Raw genomic sequence first — 17,415 nt, 5'->3', positions numbered from 1 at the left:
GGGGCTTGATCTCAAGACTGAGATTATGACCTGAGCTGAAACCAACAGATGGAGGCTAAATCAACTGAGCCACCCAGGTGCCTCTATTTATTTATTTAAGTAGGCTCTACACCCAGCATAGAGCCCAATGTGGGGTGTGAACTCACGACCCTGAGATCAAGAGTTGGACATTTAATCAATTGAACCACCCCAAATGTCCCTAAGGTATCACAGATTTTAAATGTACCATTACTTTATACAGCAGTATAAAAAAAAGAAAAAAACATATGTTGGTTAGTTGAATTTAAGTAAAACAAAAGCCAAAAACACTGCCAATTAATTATGATGTTTTGTAGAGAATTTAAAACAAATTCTAATGTCAGATGAATTGTGAAAAATGGGTAACTTAAAATGCATGTAATAATTAACTTCAAATCAAAATCAATTATTTGAAAAGGCTAATAAAACTAGGCACTAAAAATACTTGTAAACCATTAACCAGACGGATACTAATATGAATGATAGTCCTTATGTTTCACCAGAATAAGTAAAAAATAAATATTCCTACAGGTATTGAAAATACTTGTAAATTAGAGCTCCTTAAACTAAAATACAAAATTACCACTCTGGAGTTTTCCAAACAAATACATTCTTATTTTACCTATTATTAACAGAGCACAAACCATTAAAAGGTAAGACTGGTTGTATTTAAAAACTTCCTGGGACACCTGAGTGACTCAGTTGGTTAAGCGTCTGCCTTTGGCTCAGATCATGATCCCAGGGTCCTGGGATCGAGTTCCATATCTGGCTCCTTGTACAGTGGGGAGCTACTCCCCCTATGTGTATGTGCGTGCTCTTTCTCTGACAAATAAATAAAATCTTTAAAAACATCTTAAATGACAGCTGATTTCAGAATCAATGACATACTTGGAAAAGTAAAACTAATCTATTGCTAGAAAATGGCAGAAGTTATTATGCAGAAAAGTATCTGGGAATATTTTATCTTCTGCTTGTTCATATTATCTTTAGTGATTCAAACAATACACTGGGGCACTATCCTATAAGTAGACAAACTGCTGTTCATATTTGAAGACAGGGAAAATCATTCTCAGATAACCAAGCATTCAGAAAATACTTTTTCTTCAGAACTACTGCTTCACCACCATTGCTTCTCCCCATCTATTTCATTAAAGATTATGGCCTGGTTTGGTACACTGGTACTCAAAATACACAATCATTAAGAATAGTTAATTTACATAACTCAAGTATTAGTTCTTGACCATACTTGATTTTCAACTTCTCTACTTAAGTATTTGATTAACAACCAGAGTCATTAATAACTACATCATCTTATGCATACTTAGTTGGAACTCTGAGATCACTTTTTAATTAATATACAAAGAAATCCTTAAAATCCAATACTATCTTTTCCCCTATTTCGGGGATAATTTAAGAGATGATAAACTTGCTGGGAGTTAGAAAAAGAATGGCTTATTCCAAAAAATGATTAATTAACGAAAAGTATAATATGGGGGGCAGAAATAAAAGAAGAAGACTACCAGAGCATGTCTTCAGAGCAGAATACATATAACTAAATGAGAAGTCCTATTAACAATCCTCCTGATTCCATTATGTAACATTCAAAGGCTGAAACCTCATCACACTGAAAGTATCTACAATATTATGGCTTTCCTGGATTCTAGAGTTTAAACAATTACTGAATTAAAAACTAAGATCATTAAAAAAAAAATAAAGGTCATCATAAAAAAAAAAAACCCACAAAATTTTGTCACATTCGATACCATGTGGAAAACATATCATCCAATTAGTATAATTATTAATTACTTAAAAAGACATCTTTGCCTCTATGAAAAACTTACTTGCCAGTAAAGAGACCCACTTACTTGTCAAAGCTATATTGGGCCATTCTAGCAATGAAGGTTGCTTCCCCAACCACCTGAGCCATTCTTCCAAGAGCCTCTCCTGCTGCACATCGTAAGATGGGATTTGGGTTGTCCAGAGCACCCATAACCAGAGTCAGAGCAGATTTACGAACTTCCTCAGGTCCTAAAGTACTTTTGTTTTCAGCCAGGCCCTATGGTTATTTAAAAAAAAAAAAAAAAAGGCAATTCAAAATTCACATTAAATAAAAGAAAAAAAAGTGCTACTATCTTTGTAAATATACCCACTTTTTTCCAACTATCTTTGTATTTTTTAATTTTTAAAAATTTTTATTTTAATCGCCCAATTCTCATGACAAGCACGCTCCTTAATCCCCATCAACTATTTCACTCATCCACCCACTCACCCCCCACCCCCACCCCCCCGCTCTGGTAACCAGTTTGCTCTCAATAATTAAAGAGTTTTCTTGGTTTATGTCTCTCTCTTTTTTTTCCCCCCTTTGCTCATTTGTTTTGTTTCTTAAATTCCACATATCAGTGAAATCATATGGTATCTTTCTTTCCCTGACTTAGTTAGCATTATACTCTCTAGTTCCATCTATGTCATTGCAAATGGCAAGATTTCATTCCTTTTTATGGCTGAGTAATATTCCATTGTGTAATATTCCAATACATATATATACACACCACCTCTTCTTTATTGATTCATCTATCGATGGGCACTTGGGCTACTTCCATATCTTGGCTATTATAAATAATGCTGCTATAAAATAGGGGTACATATATCAACCATCTTTTTTTTTTAACTGAAGTACGGTTGACATACAACATTAGTTTTAGGTATACAACACAGTGATTAGACAATTTTATGCATTAAGCTATGCTTATCATAAGTGTAAGTCACCACTGTACAACATTACGATATTATTAACTATATTCCCCATGCTGTATTCCTGTGACCTATTTATTTTATAACTGTAAACTTGTATCTCTTAATCTCCTTCATCTATTTTTACCCATTCTCTCCTGCTTGCCCTTCTTCAACCATCTTTGACATGCATATACTATGCCTAGAATCAGTATCTCTTAAGTCAGCAGTAATCAGTTTCCTAAACATGATTCAGAACATGATATATAACATAATTCTAGTCAATCAGCCTAAAATGAGCAATACCTGGAAGTGTCTCTATCTAAATACTAATGCTTTGGATACAGACGTAATATAAAAAATTGTGTATATAAAGGACACTCTACTATTAAATCAACTATCATTCAGCTAATAGACATTTGTCATTAGAACTTTAAGTAAGGAAAATGTCTAATGAATATGAAACCTTGATGTGTTTATATAAAAATTCCAGAGAAGATAATTACATCATCAAGAGTACATTCAATATATATAAAAAGATAAAATGGGTCAAAAATAATCAGTAACTAAATATCGATAGTTTGTTCATTATATTAAATGTTAATATCTCTGTTCAAGCTACACTTACTGTCATGGAACTTAACTTACTTGAGACCAAAAATCCACCTCATGGTGCCAAGGGAAATGTTAACTACAACAGAGGCATTAGTGAGCAAATCTACAAAGAAAAGTATACTGCACACCAATATTATAGTTGGTGCACTCGCCTTCCAAACACTAAGGGAGATCATGACTACCCAGTTCTTTTTTAAGAAACTCAGATATTCGGAGAAGGACAAACATTATTTGTTCTCATTTATTTGGGGAAAATAAATAGTGAAAGGGAATAGAAGGGAAGGGAGAAGAAATGGGTGGGAAATATCAGAAAGGGAGACAGAATATAAAGACTCCTAACTCTGGGAAATGAACTGGGGGTGGTGGAAGGGGAGGAGGGCGGGGTGTGGAGGTGAATGGGTGACGGGCACTGAGGGGGAGCACTTGACGGGATGAGCACTGGGTGTTATTCTGTATGTTGGCAAATTGAACACCAAAAAAAAAAAATTTATTATTAAAAAAAAAGAAACTCAGATATTGGTATTAGTTGATGATCTCTAAATAGGGTATATACTAACAGTTCTATAAATGATACAAACTTATATGTCTATGATCAATGCCTATGTTCCTTTTCCCTGATGTTTACAAAACATGATTTCATGCCCATTTAAACGTTGTACTTATTGCCATTTTATTTTATGAGTAAAACCTTATAATAAGCTTAGTGCTGAGTAATATAAAAGTTTTCAAATATATCATGAAAAGCTGCATGCTGCACAGAACAGTGCATGAACTCTGAGATATAGGCAAAATACTTGTTATTCCACTCCATACACACAGCAACCAAGGTTTAAAAGGTTAAAGAACTGCACAAGACACAAATCTAGTGAGAACTAAACCAGAACACAGTCTCTAAATGCAGCCTTCTTTCAGTTATACAACATAGCCTCTCTTGATTTATGCTCTAAACTACAAATTGAACTTAAGTTTTATCTGGTTAATCTTCAGTAGAATATCCGATTTCATTAGACATCTTTGAAAATTCTGACAGAACTTACATTAGCATTTGTAAGATCTGAATGGTCACTTCGAGAGATGAACTTTAACATTATTAAAATATAAAACACTTATTTAATTATAATGAGCCTAATAGTTTCTAATAATTTAATTGAACTGACATAAAACATAGTCATCAAGTTACATAGATATCAAGTTACATAGCTATCAAGTTTGTATCTTGTATCAAGATACAAACATATTCATAACAGTGTAGATATACCTGCCTTATTAAAGGCATTAATTAAAATCTTAGTTCAGAATACTTATGTTTTAAAAGTAAATACCTTTAGTGCACTTAGAACAGCAGTAAAAATATTAAGCTGCACAGCCTGCTGGCGGACACCTTTGGCTTGTTTAACACATTCAGCAAAGTGATCCAACATCTGTAACCTATGATCATAGAAAAAGATCCCATTAACAATACTTTTTATCCAAATACGGTTCAGAAAACAGGAATATGACTATAAGCTAAGTGTGTAACAAATAATGGTCCATGCTGTTTCATTTCTATTTCATTCCTGCAGCTGGCTCAAACCAGATCTCCTCCTCCTAAATTGATACAGGGACATGTGGTTTTTAACTGGAACAAAGCAAGCAACTAAACATTAATTAACATAACAAAGTCATAATTTTAGTGTTCTTTAACATTAACACCAGCATCTAACAAAGTGCCTGGCATATAGTCGGTACCCATGGTTTCTTAAATAGAATAACAATCATTAATTACGCATCTCTGTGGAAGATTTTTAAGTTGGAAATTTTAAAATGTGGCATCATTTTTTTTCTTCTTTTAAAATACACTCACATGGAAGAAAATAGTACCTCAGGTCCTATTCTCAAAAGCTAACTGAGAGATTTTTTAAAAGATTTAACATTGGTCATTTCTTAAAATGTAGAACATCAGAAGTGATTTTTTTTATTATTATTTCAAAATGTTTAAATGAAATGGCAAAAAAGAAAATCACAGCCATTTGAGACTATTCTAATAAAAGACAATGAGGTCATTTCAGATTCTTCTAAAAATAAGTGGGATGGGCAAAGGAATGCTGGGAAGTTAAGAATTTGAGAAAACTACCATAAACAGACAAAATGCCTACTGAAGTTAAGGAGAGTGTCTATGTACAAAGAATATAGCAAATCAAAATGGTCCTATTAGAAAACGATGTTATTTTAGTTTCCCAAGTTCCAGACTCAAACTGAATGACAAATATTAGAGAGCAGACTTCTCACTCATTAACTTCTTCAGTAACAAAAACAAGTGTCTTACCAAACTGATGTCCCTCACAAAAGATACAGTGAAAATCTACTTAGAAACTCGCAAACTAGCTACTGAAATGAAAACCTTGCTGTTTAAGACGCAATTCACAATACGGTGGTACCAGATACCAGCACAGAGAGCCAAATCTTAAAAACAATTTCAAATTATGTAGAATCTTCATGCAATTTTTTTCATCATGTATATGTCACTTACATTATTAAATTTATAAACCTATTATGTAAGCATCAATTCATCTTATTGCAGGTAACTGGGAGGGGAAAATCTATTGTTTGAATATAATTTATATATATTTTTTCCTGATAACTTTATGTTAAATACTTTAACATTTTAAAATTTATTTTATTTTTTATTTTTATTTTTTTAAGTTTTTATCTAAATTCCAGTTAGTTGACATACAGTGTAATATTAGTTTCAGGTGTACAATATAGTGATTCAACACTTCCATACAATACCCGGTGCTCATCACAACAAGTGCCCTCCTTGATCCCCTCACGTACTTAACCTATCCCCCTGCCCACCACTCCTCTGGTATATTTAATTAAAATTAACTGATTGACTTTATACTAACCGATGTTTATAAGAAACATGAGGAAACACCACACCAAAAAGAGCCACGGAAGCATCAATGACTGAAACTCCAAGAGGGAGAGGACCAGGCACAGCTTCTCCAGCAGGTATTCGTAAGTAAATGGAGGATGGATCATGCTCCAGAGCCCCACTTCCAGATGCACTGTTTGGCTGGAGCTACAAAAAGAATGACATAAAAATAATTCAAAATCTACTTGCAGAGTATTAGGCATGAAGAATAGAATGAGAGGAAGGATAAAAGGTAACAATATAAAAAAATACCAAGAATGAGTGAATCTGAAAATTTCCAACAAAAAAACCCCAAGAATGACTGAATTTGAAAATTTTTAAATAGATAACAATGTGATTTGGCCATTAAAAAAAAGCCATCAGGAACAACTTGCATAATTTTAAGAAAATGCTTATTCATTCTAAAACATTTTTATACAGCCCATCTTAAAATGTGCAAGCAAAACAGGATAACTTAAACCCACAAAACACTCGTTAAAAGCAGCTTTCCTTCATAACTTTTTCAAAAGACTGTAAAAAGTTTACTTTTCACTATCTACCATCAGGAAGCTATCTTCAAATGTCTAAAAAAGCTAAAATAAACTTTAGTCTGCAATATTTTCTTTTTAAATTATGATGTATGATAAAACTATTGCTTTTGATTAAGTTGTATTTTAGTTCTCTGTATGGTTTGCTACCTGGTCTTCAATTGATTTATGATCAGTTTCTTGAAGCCAGGAACCAAGAAGAACACTGTCATCGTAATGGCAGAGGGATCTGAGCAGGGACGTGGTCGTGTTGGCTGAATTGTCAGTCAAAGTGAATTCTGCTACCAGTTCTCTAAGCAGTGCATTGAAAGATCCTAAAAAACAGAACTTCAGATCAGATAAGAGAGAATAATTTTTATGAAAATTACAATCATGGCCCACAAAAAGAGGTAACATATTCTACAGGGCTTAAATAATGAAGTCCCTGTTCTCTTTTTAGAAGAATCTATATTAAATAGTTTAATGCTGGTTTTAACATAAAATAAAGGTACTTTCTTTTTTATTATATTATGCCTCTTAGCCCAATTTAAAGTAATAGAAGAAATATATATAAAATATTATGTTCAATATTTAAATGTAAAACATTTAAATGTAATAAATTTAAATATGTTAAATATATTTAAATGATTTAAATATCTATTTAAGTATATTAAATATGACACGATTATTTATTATTAATTATTCAGTGATGTGCAAACATTGAAACAGAGCACATCAGAATTCTTGGGCATGGCTGACTTGAAGACAAGTCAACGGCTTATTTTATTATTAGCATTTTATATAATATTTGATATCTGTAAAGTACATTATTATGCTCTGTCAAGACTTCTAAGTTATTATCTATATTATAATACATATGAAGCAGTTTAGGAGAGCAATGAAAGGCATAGACTTTAAAGCTGAACCAGCTGGTTTGAATCCAAGCTCTGCCACTTACTAGATCTCAGACTTGGGCAAGTTACCTTACCTCTCTGTACCCAAGATTCTCCATCTATAAAATACAGCTCAGTTATGAACTTCATAAAGTTGTGGTTAGAGTCAAAGGAGATAATACATGTGAAGGGATTAGAACAGAACTGGAATACAGTAAGTGCTCAATGAGTGTTAGCTACTCTATATGAAGAAAAGTAAAATGGTTGTCTTCCTTGGCAAAGTCAGAGGAGAGCCTTCGTCAGGACTCTGTAATATCATAAGGAACTGGAAAGGTATGTTGAAGAATTTTTAATTAGACACTGTAAATTTTATTTACCTTCATAAGTTTTTGGAGGTAACAAAGCCAAGATATCATAAAGTCTTAAACGGACCATTGCAGCACTAGCTTTCAGATGAGCTCCATGGGCTTTAATTACAGACGGAATGCTAAAATATCAAAAGTATAGTTGGTATCAGCTTACTAGAATAAGTGTTATTTATAAACATTGCCAGCAATGTATCGATGTACTGTCAAACTACATTGGTGAGTATTACATTTTCATTTTAGTTTCTTATGTGGCCTTTACTGGAACACTATAAAATATAATTTTATTTTAATCCATACCATTACTATGATTTTTAAGGTCATTTTAAAACAGTAAAGTTTTATATGTTTTGTATATGATGTTAGAGGGAAGTATAAAACATGACTATTTATAAATATGTAAAATTGGATGTCAACTCATCGTAACTGCTTACTTACTGTGACATCATAGTCATGGCACATTCAATCGGGGTCATCAATTTTCTAATCACATCTTCAGTTAAGAGCTCAGGGCAATGTGCAACGAAACTCCTCATTGCTAGATAAAATTTTTAAAAAAGAAAATTTAGGATAGCATTTGTGAAATTAAAAAAATTATTAAAAAATTATAGAATTATATAAAGATACCTATAATTCTCCATTACTATAAAATATAAGGTTCTAAAATCAGGTCAAACCAAAAGAAGAACTAATTGCAACTACAGAGAAATATCATTAGAAAAGGCTAGAAGAAAGGTGGAGGGAGGGAAGATATCTGTTAGGGAGATTTCTTTCTGTGAGTGGGAATGCAAAGATCTTGTAACATCACTAAATTCAGATAACTACAAAGAAAGCAGTTTCAAGACAGAACCAAGAGTGGACAAACGGCTTAGTGAGAAGAAACATCTTTGCTGCCTTTCAGCAACAGAACTAAGACAAAAACAGCTCTTAGATGTGTGGGAACAAAACTGACACCTTAGCCTGTTGCCCTTATGCTTTAGCGTATATCTATTTCCCACAATTTGGAAAAAGAAGCACTTTTTACTCTGAGATAAAGCAAAAAAAAAAAAAAAAAAAAAAAGTCACCCAGTATAATTCTAGTTACAAGTGAAACCAAACTTGAGCCTTTCCTGTAAGTTGCTGACTGCTAAACAAGAACAACTTTATTCATAATTTTTGTAATGCTGATGTCTGGAAAAAATGCAACAACATTTACAGATTTGATAATGATAGCTGTTTGTCCATTATGAAAAGACTTACTGTCCATTCAGTGACCTTGGAGATCCTGAGTTTCTTCTTCCTTTGAATACCTACTGGATTGTTTATATGGTGGCCAGTGCAGTTCTGACAGGTAGATGACAGTAATGAATGGGAATCAAGAGGCCTGGGCTCTGGCTCTAGTCTTACCACTAATGCTAACTAACCTCCTTTCAGAGTGTCAGTTTCATTTCCATTTCAAAATTAGCAAACTGGCACAGGTTATTTAAAAAATTTCTTTTTAAATCTGTAAGTCTATGAATTTATCATTACACATTAAAATAAAAATTCGAAGTAGTAATTTTCCCTCCCCTCACAAATATTTTAGTAATAATATTCTGAGGGTACAATCCGTTCAGTTCTTACCACATAAAGCTCCAGCACGACCTTCCAATGTTACCTGCCAGGTAAAAGAATCGCCTCGGGCCTTCTCAGCCTCCAATTCCTTTAGAGAACGGGGAAAAACATTTCGCCACAGTAATAACATCTTGGGCAGATGGTAACGAACTACAGATGGTCCTATTGGAGGAAACGAGAATGCAAAACTTAACGTATAAACCATATATATAAGACATACATTACAAACAATAGTCAGAGCCCTGCACAGGCTTTAACAGTACTTATCGTTTCACTCTATCTTTTCTGTAAGAGCAAGATTTTCAAAATGTGTCTTTTATTTTCCAGTTTGATTGAGAAATAATTGACATACATTGCTGTATAAGCTTAAGGCATATACAACATGATGGTTTGAGTTACAAATAATTGTAAAATGAGTACCATGACATGTGCAGCCAACATCCATCATCTCATATAGACACAATAAAATGAAAAAAGAAAAAAGAAAAACTTTAAAAAAATTTTCTCCTTGTGATGAGAACTCTCCGGATTGACTTTCTTACCAGCTCTCCTGTCTGTCACAGCAGTGTTATCTGCAGCCACCTGCCACACACCACATTCCCCCCATACTTACTCATCTCAGAACTGCAAGTCTATGCATTTTGACCACCATCCTCCACATTTCCCCGGTCCCCCACCTCAAAATGTTTCTTATTCAGAAGTAAAATAACGTGATATCAATATTTCTAGCAGCCAAACAATCCACAGAAAGCACTTTAAAAGAAATTACCCAACTATATTCAGAATGGTGGATTATGTATTATCAATAATAAACTACATCTGGGACACATCTTATGTATCTTTTCTATAAATACACAGGTATATAAACATAGACACCCAGTCCCACACACATACATCTATATATTCCTCCATCTGGGGTGTAACTGATATGGCTATTTTGTTTTATGGAGGAGCAGTATGTTTAGAACTAAGAACACGCATTCACATTGCTAAGAAACTCCTTTAACATATCATTTAACATATTTAACATAAATTTCTGGATGAGTTAGCACTTTTTATTTTCCCTAGAAAACTAGATCAAAGTATAACTTCCAAATGGTAGACACTAAAACCAATGAGTAATTTTGTAGTACACACGTGCACATGCACGCACAAACACACACAAATTTTTCACAGAAGCTGAACATATAAACTAAAAAGTAGACGCATCTCATCACCATAATGACAAGTATTTCCATTCTGTGTACAGTGCTAAATTTTGCCTGCATCTCAGATTTGTCATAGCACTTAGGAAAGTAAAATGCAGAAGGGTAACCCCAGAAAAGCAGCACCAAGACTATTTAAATGTGACTTTATCACCCTACCAAAATCATGTCACTTTTGTCACTCTGGGGATGGAATGTGCCCTGATACTTTCATCTCATTTGGTTAACATTAAGCCAATTAGTTAGACCAGAGCTATTCTGATAGTAAAGGTGAAACTTTGTTAACAATTTTCTCATTAAATGTACTTAAGCAGAAATTACCAAAGATAGAAATCTCCCAAATGAGAGGAAAACACCTTCACCAATTTTATCATGTCATTTAAAGTCTAGAATGTGAAGTTTAATAGTTTTAAAATTAAATTTTCATTATCATCTACTGACAGTTATAGAGTTAGTTAAGATCCTACTCGAATATAACTAACTATACCTAAAGTCATAAGTGCTCCAAGTAAAAGCCATCCAGCTTGGGTGCGCTGTAGAGAAAGCCTGCTATTTTGGGCAGCAGTTCGTAAGAGATCTTCAGCAATACTAACTACCATCTGCAAGAGAAGTTTAGAATTCGATGTTAACTGAAACAAGTTAAAGGAATCAAATAAGAAAATACATAGCTAGTATGCTTTATTAAAAAAGAAGTTGTCCTTTCTTGTTGTTGCTGTTAACATGTTGTAAAACAGACAGTGTCAAGATCTACTCAACCCTGATTGCACTGCTGTCTCTGAGGAGACCCCGCACAGCATCGTGGCTAAGAGACAGACCACCTGGGTTCATATCCTAGCTTAGCTATTTCCCAGCTTTCTGACCTGGGTAACTTAACTTCCTTGCCTAAGTTCCCTGACTGGTAAAAATAGGAATGCCAATCTTACTCTAGCAAGGATTAAATAAGTTAACACAGCAAAGCACTGAGAAGAGTGCTAGTCCATGTAACTGCTTAATAAATGCTATTATTATTGGTAGTACTATTATCCTATATTCAGATTTGTTGAACTTCCATTATGTTTCTGCCGTCGAGCTAATACGGCACTTACAGTCTTAGGGAAGTCACAGGAACAATGGGAAATAACAAGCAGCACATGATTAAATGACAAAATAGTAAAACAGATATAATCGTCGTTTGTAAAGGGAAAGGTTATCCTAGAATGGAGTAGCTCTGAGGAGACTGCATGAAAGAGATGGCACTTCATTTGGGCCTCTAAACACGTGACCAACATGAGGATGAGATTCTAATATATGAATAAAGGCATGAAGGCTGGGAAAGGCATAGGAAGAAGGCAAGATGATGAGTCTAAATAAAGCAGGGAAATGAGAATGAAGGCAAACTGTGGAGATGACAGTTTAGCAGACAGAGGGATTTGTACTGATTCTCTGAGCACTGGGTAGACCCAAAGCGTCTCTGAGCTAATGTGAAACATGGAAGTGGTATGGGCAGACAGGAGAAAGACTGTGGGCAGGATAATCAGAGGAGGTAGTCGAAAAACAAAGGGAGATGGAAGCTATGGCTCGAGGAGTAGCTATGGAACTAGTAAGAATGAATGGATCTGGACCTACTGTCCCAGAAAGAACAAGTTAAAAACCTAGCCCCAATCTACATATGTAAAGATGCAAATAATATTTACATAAACAATATTCTTGAGAAAAAAATCATAATAATAGTATTAGTAGGTGTAGTAGAAAAAGAAAAAAAACCTGACTCAATAAAAACTATTCAACTATTATTATCAAAACACTAAATGCAATAACATATTCTGACATCTCTGAATATTAGCAATGTGAATTTTTACCTCTAAAAGCTCAAAGAAGGGCTCTTATTTCTACATAATTATTGTGCTTTTTATTTAAATAAAATACTACACCCAGACAAAACTTACTATTCCTATGCAGAATTAAATATCAAATTTTAATTAAGGTCTGTCAACTCCATACTTGCAGAACACTGTATTTTATATTATTATAGTAAAAATGGTATTTAATCACCCAGCTCAACATTAAACACAGTAAAGGCTATAAAGCCCAATAAGGGCTAAAGCCCTAAGGGGGGGCACTTGACAGGATGAGCACTGGGTGTTATACTATATGTTGGTAAATCGAACTCCAATAATTAATTAATCAATCAATCAATCAATCAATTAATAAAGTTTGAAAGGGAAAAAAAGGCAAAAGCCCACATGACAGCACTTATAATGCCATGGTCTCTGTCATACCTTTCCTTTGGCATGAGGAATACCCAACGGACACTGATGAACTCCACCTAACAAAGCAGCCATTGCAAAGCTGTATCCACTAACAGCTTCTGGTGAAGTTTTTAAGTTGTTGAGCCGTTCTGCACACCTGTCTAGAAATGGTGTCAACTGGAATGGTAATGCCACAGCCACACAGCGCAAACACCAGGCAGCAGCAAGCCGCGCAGCCATACTTGGATGAAGAAGCACTGATGTCACAGTTTCCAAAAGTCCTACAGAGAAATACACAAAAATTGACCCTTTAGTGAAGTCCAATGATTTCATGTACTAGAAGAATACATATAACACGGTGATTAAAATCAGAATCATTATACTTTCACCCAAAAACTTTCAGAACTTTGCCAAAAACACATACATCATCTCAGAAATAGTAGAGAATTTTAAAGGAACATTTCCTACAAAAAACATAGTATAACTACATCCAAAAAATGTAAATGTTGATGTAAAAATTAAATATGTATTCACAAATTTTAGCCAATTATTAGAAACAAACTACCATGACTTTTTTTATTTGCTTCCCCAAATTTTATTTAACTATTTATTCAACATTCACAAGCCCAGCAAATCTTAAATAAAACCCAACTTTTAACAAATGATCTGAAAACTGCTAATTATAATGGCAAGCAACTAATCAGGAGTTAAATATCAATCACACTTATGACTTTTTTTTAAATGGTAAAAAGAATTCCAGGAAGTGAATTATCATACCTATAGATGCTTCCTGAATAAGAGGGGATGCAGTAGCATTCAGGCTCTGCACCAGGCTCCCGAGTTCCTGAAGAGCACAGACCATCACATGCTGGCTTGCTGCGATGTCTGCTGCTCCAGATTTGTTTTCACCACTAGTATCATTCACTACTGCTTCTGGAAGTACATAATCATATTTGATATGGGTGAATTAAATTGTGACATAATTTTTTAAATTTATACAATTGATATTTTTATACCAATATTTCTACCAGTTTATGCCTGGGTATTAAAAAACTCTGTAGGTAATTACTTCTTAGCAGAACACTTGCATAAGTAAACACTGACATGACTTAAAAACACTGTTCAGTGACAATTTGACAGTACTTAAATACACACTGAGGTATTTTGCCTGCTTCCAGGAATACACCAACTTTAGCAAGCAGCAGCAAACTGTAAGTGTACCAAAGCACTGTCTCCACAGAAAGGCACCTGGGTTCCAATCCTAGCTCCACCAGTCAGCTACATGACACTGGGCAAACACTCCACTAATCCAAGTCTCAAGTTCCTCCTGAGAGGTTAAGGGCTCAGAAAGTATTGTGGTGAATGAAAAGTCAATTCACATAAAGAATAAAGTACCATGCTACCTGCAATAGGCATGCAGTCAGTGTCAGCAGCCATTATTGTTATTTTGTTATTACCGTTGTTACCTCAAGTGCTGCAATGTTTTGATAGTAACAGTGTAAAATTACTGACCAGGAAGCAGATCTATAAGGAAACTTGCTTTAGAATTTCTTACTAAGATGTTCCTCAAAGTTCCTGTTAGTTTTGGTACCCCTTTCCCTGATCTTTCAATAAAACTAAAGTGTATTTAACATGAGACAACTAAAGATTCCTCGTCAAATTACTACTTGAGCATATATTCTAGCATAAATCCCAGACAGATAGCATCGTATTTAATTCCGCTTTTAAGATTAAAAAAAAAAAATCAAGTGGCTAGTCTATGATTTTATGATTATTAACACTTATAGGACAGTAAAACTTCCTTACCTTTTTTGTATTCATCATGTATTAACAGACTATAAGATGAAATCAGAGAGGGAGAAAACCATGACAGACTCTGAACTATAGGGAAAAAACTGAGAGTTGCTGGAGTGGGGTAGGTGAGAAGACAGGGTACCTGGGTGATGGGCATTAAGGAGGGCACATGATGTAATGAGCACTGGGTGTTATATGCAACTGATGAATCACTAAACTCTACCTCTGAAGCTAGTAATATACTATATTTTAATTAATTCAATTTAAATTTAACAAATAGACTATAAAAATATATAATACACAATAACAGAATAGAATAAAATAATACAATACAGACTATAATTTTCATTTCTTCATTCTTAGCTATTTCTGGACTTGGAAATGCATAAACTCTTTTGATTACTAAACCACAGCTCCCTGACCAGGTACTATTTATATCTGGTTCACTATTTTATTCCGACAATCTGGCACAGTATTTCTGTCACTTAAACATTTCTCCAACACATCATTGTACAAATATTTTTCAAGTTGTGAACCTAGGACAGATTATTATTTTAATATAGCTGAAGAAAAAGACCTCATTAAACACCCTTTAATTCACAATTCATAATTATCAGTTAGCCCCGTGGATTTAAAAACGTTTTGCTTCGGGCACTTGGGTGGCTTAGTTGGTTAGGCAACTGACTCCTGATTTTAGCTTGGGTCATTATCTCAGGTTTGTGGGACTGAGCTCGCAATGAGCTCCACATTCATCACGGAGTCTGCTTATCCCTCTCCCTCTGCTCTTCCAGCCATGTGTGGATTCTCTCTCTCTCTCACTCTCAAATAAATAAATAACATCTTAAAAAATAAATAAATAAAAATGGTTTGCTTGACCTATATAGAGCTAGAGTGTATTATGCTAAATGAAATAAGTCAGTCAGAGAAAGACAAATACCATATGATTTCACTCATGTTTTTCTTAAAAAAAAAAAAAAAAAAAAAAAAAAGATAAACATATGGGAAGGAAGGAAAAAAGAGAGGGAGACAAAACCTAAGAGACTCTTAATGATACATAATAAACTGAGGGGCTATGGAGGGAGATGGGTAAGTGATGGGATAGAAGGGTGATGGGCACTGAGGAAGGCACTTGTGATAAGCACTAGGTATTGTACATAAGTGATAAATCACAGAATTGTACTCCTGAAATCAATATTGTACTGTATGTTAATTAAAATTTAAATAAGAATTAAAAGAATAAAAAAAACAAAAATGGTATGCTAAGTAAGCTATTATAAACAATGAAAATTATCATTTGTGAAATTATTTTTACTGATTTTTATAAAATACTTAGTATATATTCTTTAAATATAAGTTACTGGTTATTCTCTATTAATTAAATTCTTACTTCTTTGTTTAAAAAATTTATTTTAGAGAGAGAACAAATGGGGAAAGGGCAGAAGTAGAGGGAGAATCTCAAGCAGCCTCCACCCTGACCGCAGAGCTGGATGTGGGGCTTGATCTCACAACCCTGAGATCATGACCTAAGCCAAAATAAAGAGTAGGATGTTTAACAGACTGAGGCATCCAGGTACCCCTTTAAATTCTCATTTCTAAAGACCACTATTAGGCAATATAATTTGCCTGATTAAGGTTAAGAAAACTGAACTGTCCTACGGAATTTGTATTTTATCTTGTTTAGTTCCCTAATTGGATTACAAATTCCATGAAGGCAGGAACTTTTATCTCACTTATTATTCAAACCCAGAATTACTACTTTGCAATTTCAGATAATCAATAACTACTTGTTAAACTGAAAAATTTACAAAATGGACATTTCTTTTAATTATGAATTACTGAGGTTTCACAGTATAGCTAATAGTGGGCTAATAACCACCTGTAATTGTTCCTAAGTCTTCACATTAATTCTACTAACAAAAGGGAAAAAAAAAAAAAAAAAAAAGATGTGTTTATAAAGCAAAAGGCCCAAACAGAAAAATTACAATAGGTTCTTCCTTAAAGATAGCAAAGCAATATGCTGCTGCATACCAGTACATCAGTACAGGTACTAGAAATTGAACAGAAAACCTAACCTTTTAAACATGCTACTCAAAGCTTTAAAAACTATTTCACTGAAAGTATGTTGTTTTGATACAAATAAGAGTATTCAATAAAAGTGGCTATTAAAGCATAGTCCAGAAAATGACATGAATTAAACAGATCTATTAGTATTTATTAAGAATAATAATATAAAACTAAGTGACTAAAGAAATCCACAACATACATCAAGGTATCAATTCTTACCTACTGCTTTCATTTGTTTTCCAATAGCTTGGCATATTTCTTTGGCAGCTGCAATCTGGGCTTTTTCACCTAGCAAACTGCCCACAGTAGCTCTTAGGATAAAGGAGACACATCGTCTTGAGTACACAGCCTCTACGTGTGTTTGCGTTGCCCGAGGATGGGAAACCAGATCAAGTACGTGGGACAAGAATGTAGCAAAGCTACGCTCCAACCACTGACCACCCAATGTAGTTACAAAAACAACATATGCCTATAAATAAAGATACAACTT

General features: G+C 34.0%; 1 protein-coding gene across 5 annotated transcripts in view; it reads right to left on the bottom strand.

Annotated features, from left to right (window-relative positions):
• HEATR5B (HEAT repeat containing 5B) overlaps positions 1 to 17,415 on the bottom strand; it is a 99,747-nt gene that overhangs the window by 65,219 nt on the left and 17,113 nt on the right. For all 5 annotated transcript variants that reach the window (XR_012004519.1, XM_072770502.1, XM_072770505.1 and 2 more), the window contains exons 8-18: positions 17,145 to 17,394; positions 13,845 to 14,000; positions 13,098 to 13,348; positions 11,327 to 11,438; positions 9,644 to 9,796; positions 8,480 to 8,579; positions 8,054 to 8,163; positions 6,955 to 7,118; positions 6,249 to 6,424; positions 4,686 to 4,791; positions 1,884 to 2,074 (exon numbers count right to left, since the gene is read on the bottom strand). Coding sequence is in view for 4 of the 5 variants with exons in the window: in XM_072770502.1 (XP_072626603.1) it covers positions 1,884 to 2,074; positions 4,686 to 4,791; positions 6,249 to 6,424; positions 6,955 to 7,118; positions 8,054 to 8,163; positions 8,480 to 8,579; positions 9,644 to 9,796; positions 11,327 to 11,438; positions 13,098 to 13,348; positions 13,845 to 14,000; positions 17,145 to 17,394 (1,769 nt within the window). In the remaining variant the exon portion in view is untranslated. The remainder of the gene's footprint in view (positions 1 to 1,883; positions 2,075 to 4,685; positions 4,792 to 6,248; positions 6,425 to 6,954; positions 7,119 to 8,053; positions 8,164 to 8,479; positions 8,580 to 9,643; positions 9,797 to 11,326; positions 11,439 to 13,097; positions 13,349 to 13,844; positions 14,001 to 17,144; positions 17,395 to 17,415) is intronic.

Source organism: Canis lupus, chromosome 12 (genome assembly GCF_048164855.1).
Source record: "Canis lupus baileyi chromosome 12, mCanLup2.hap1, whole genome shotgun sequence".
Lineage (NCBI taxonomy): Eukaryota > Metazoa > Chordata > Mammalia > Carnivora > Canidae > Canis > Canis lupus.
Note: the sequence above shows the minus strand (reverse complement) of the source record. Positions and strands in the feature narration are given on the sequence as shown.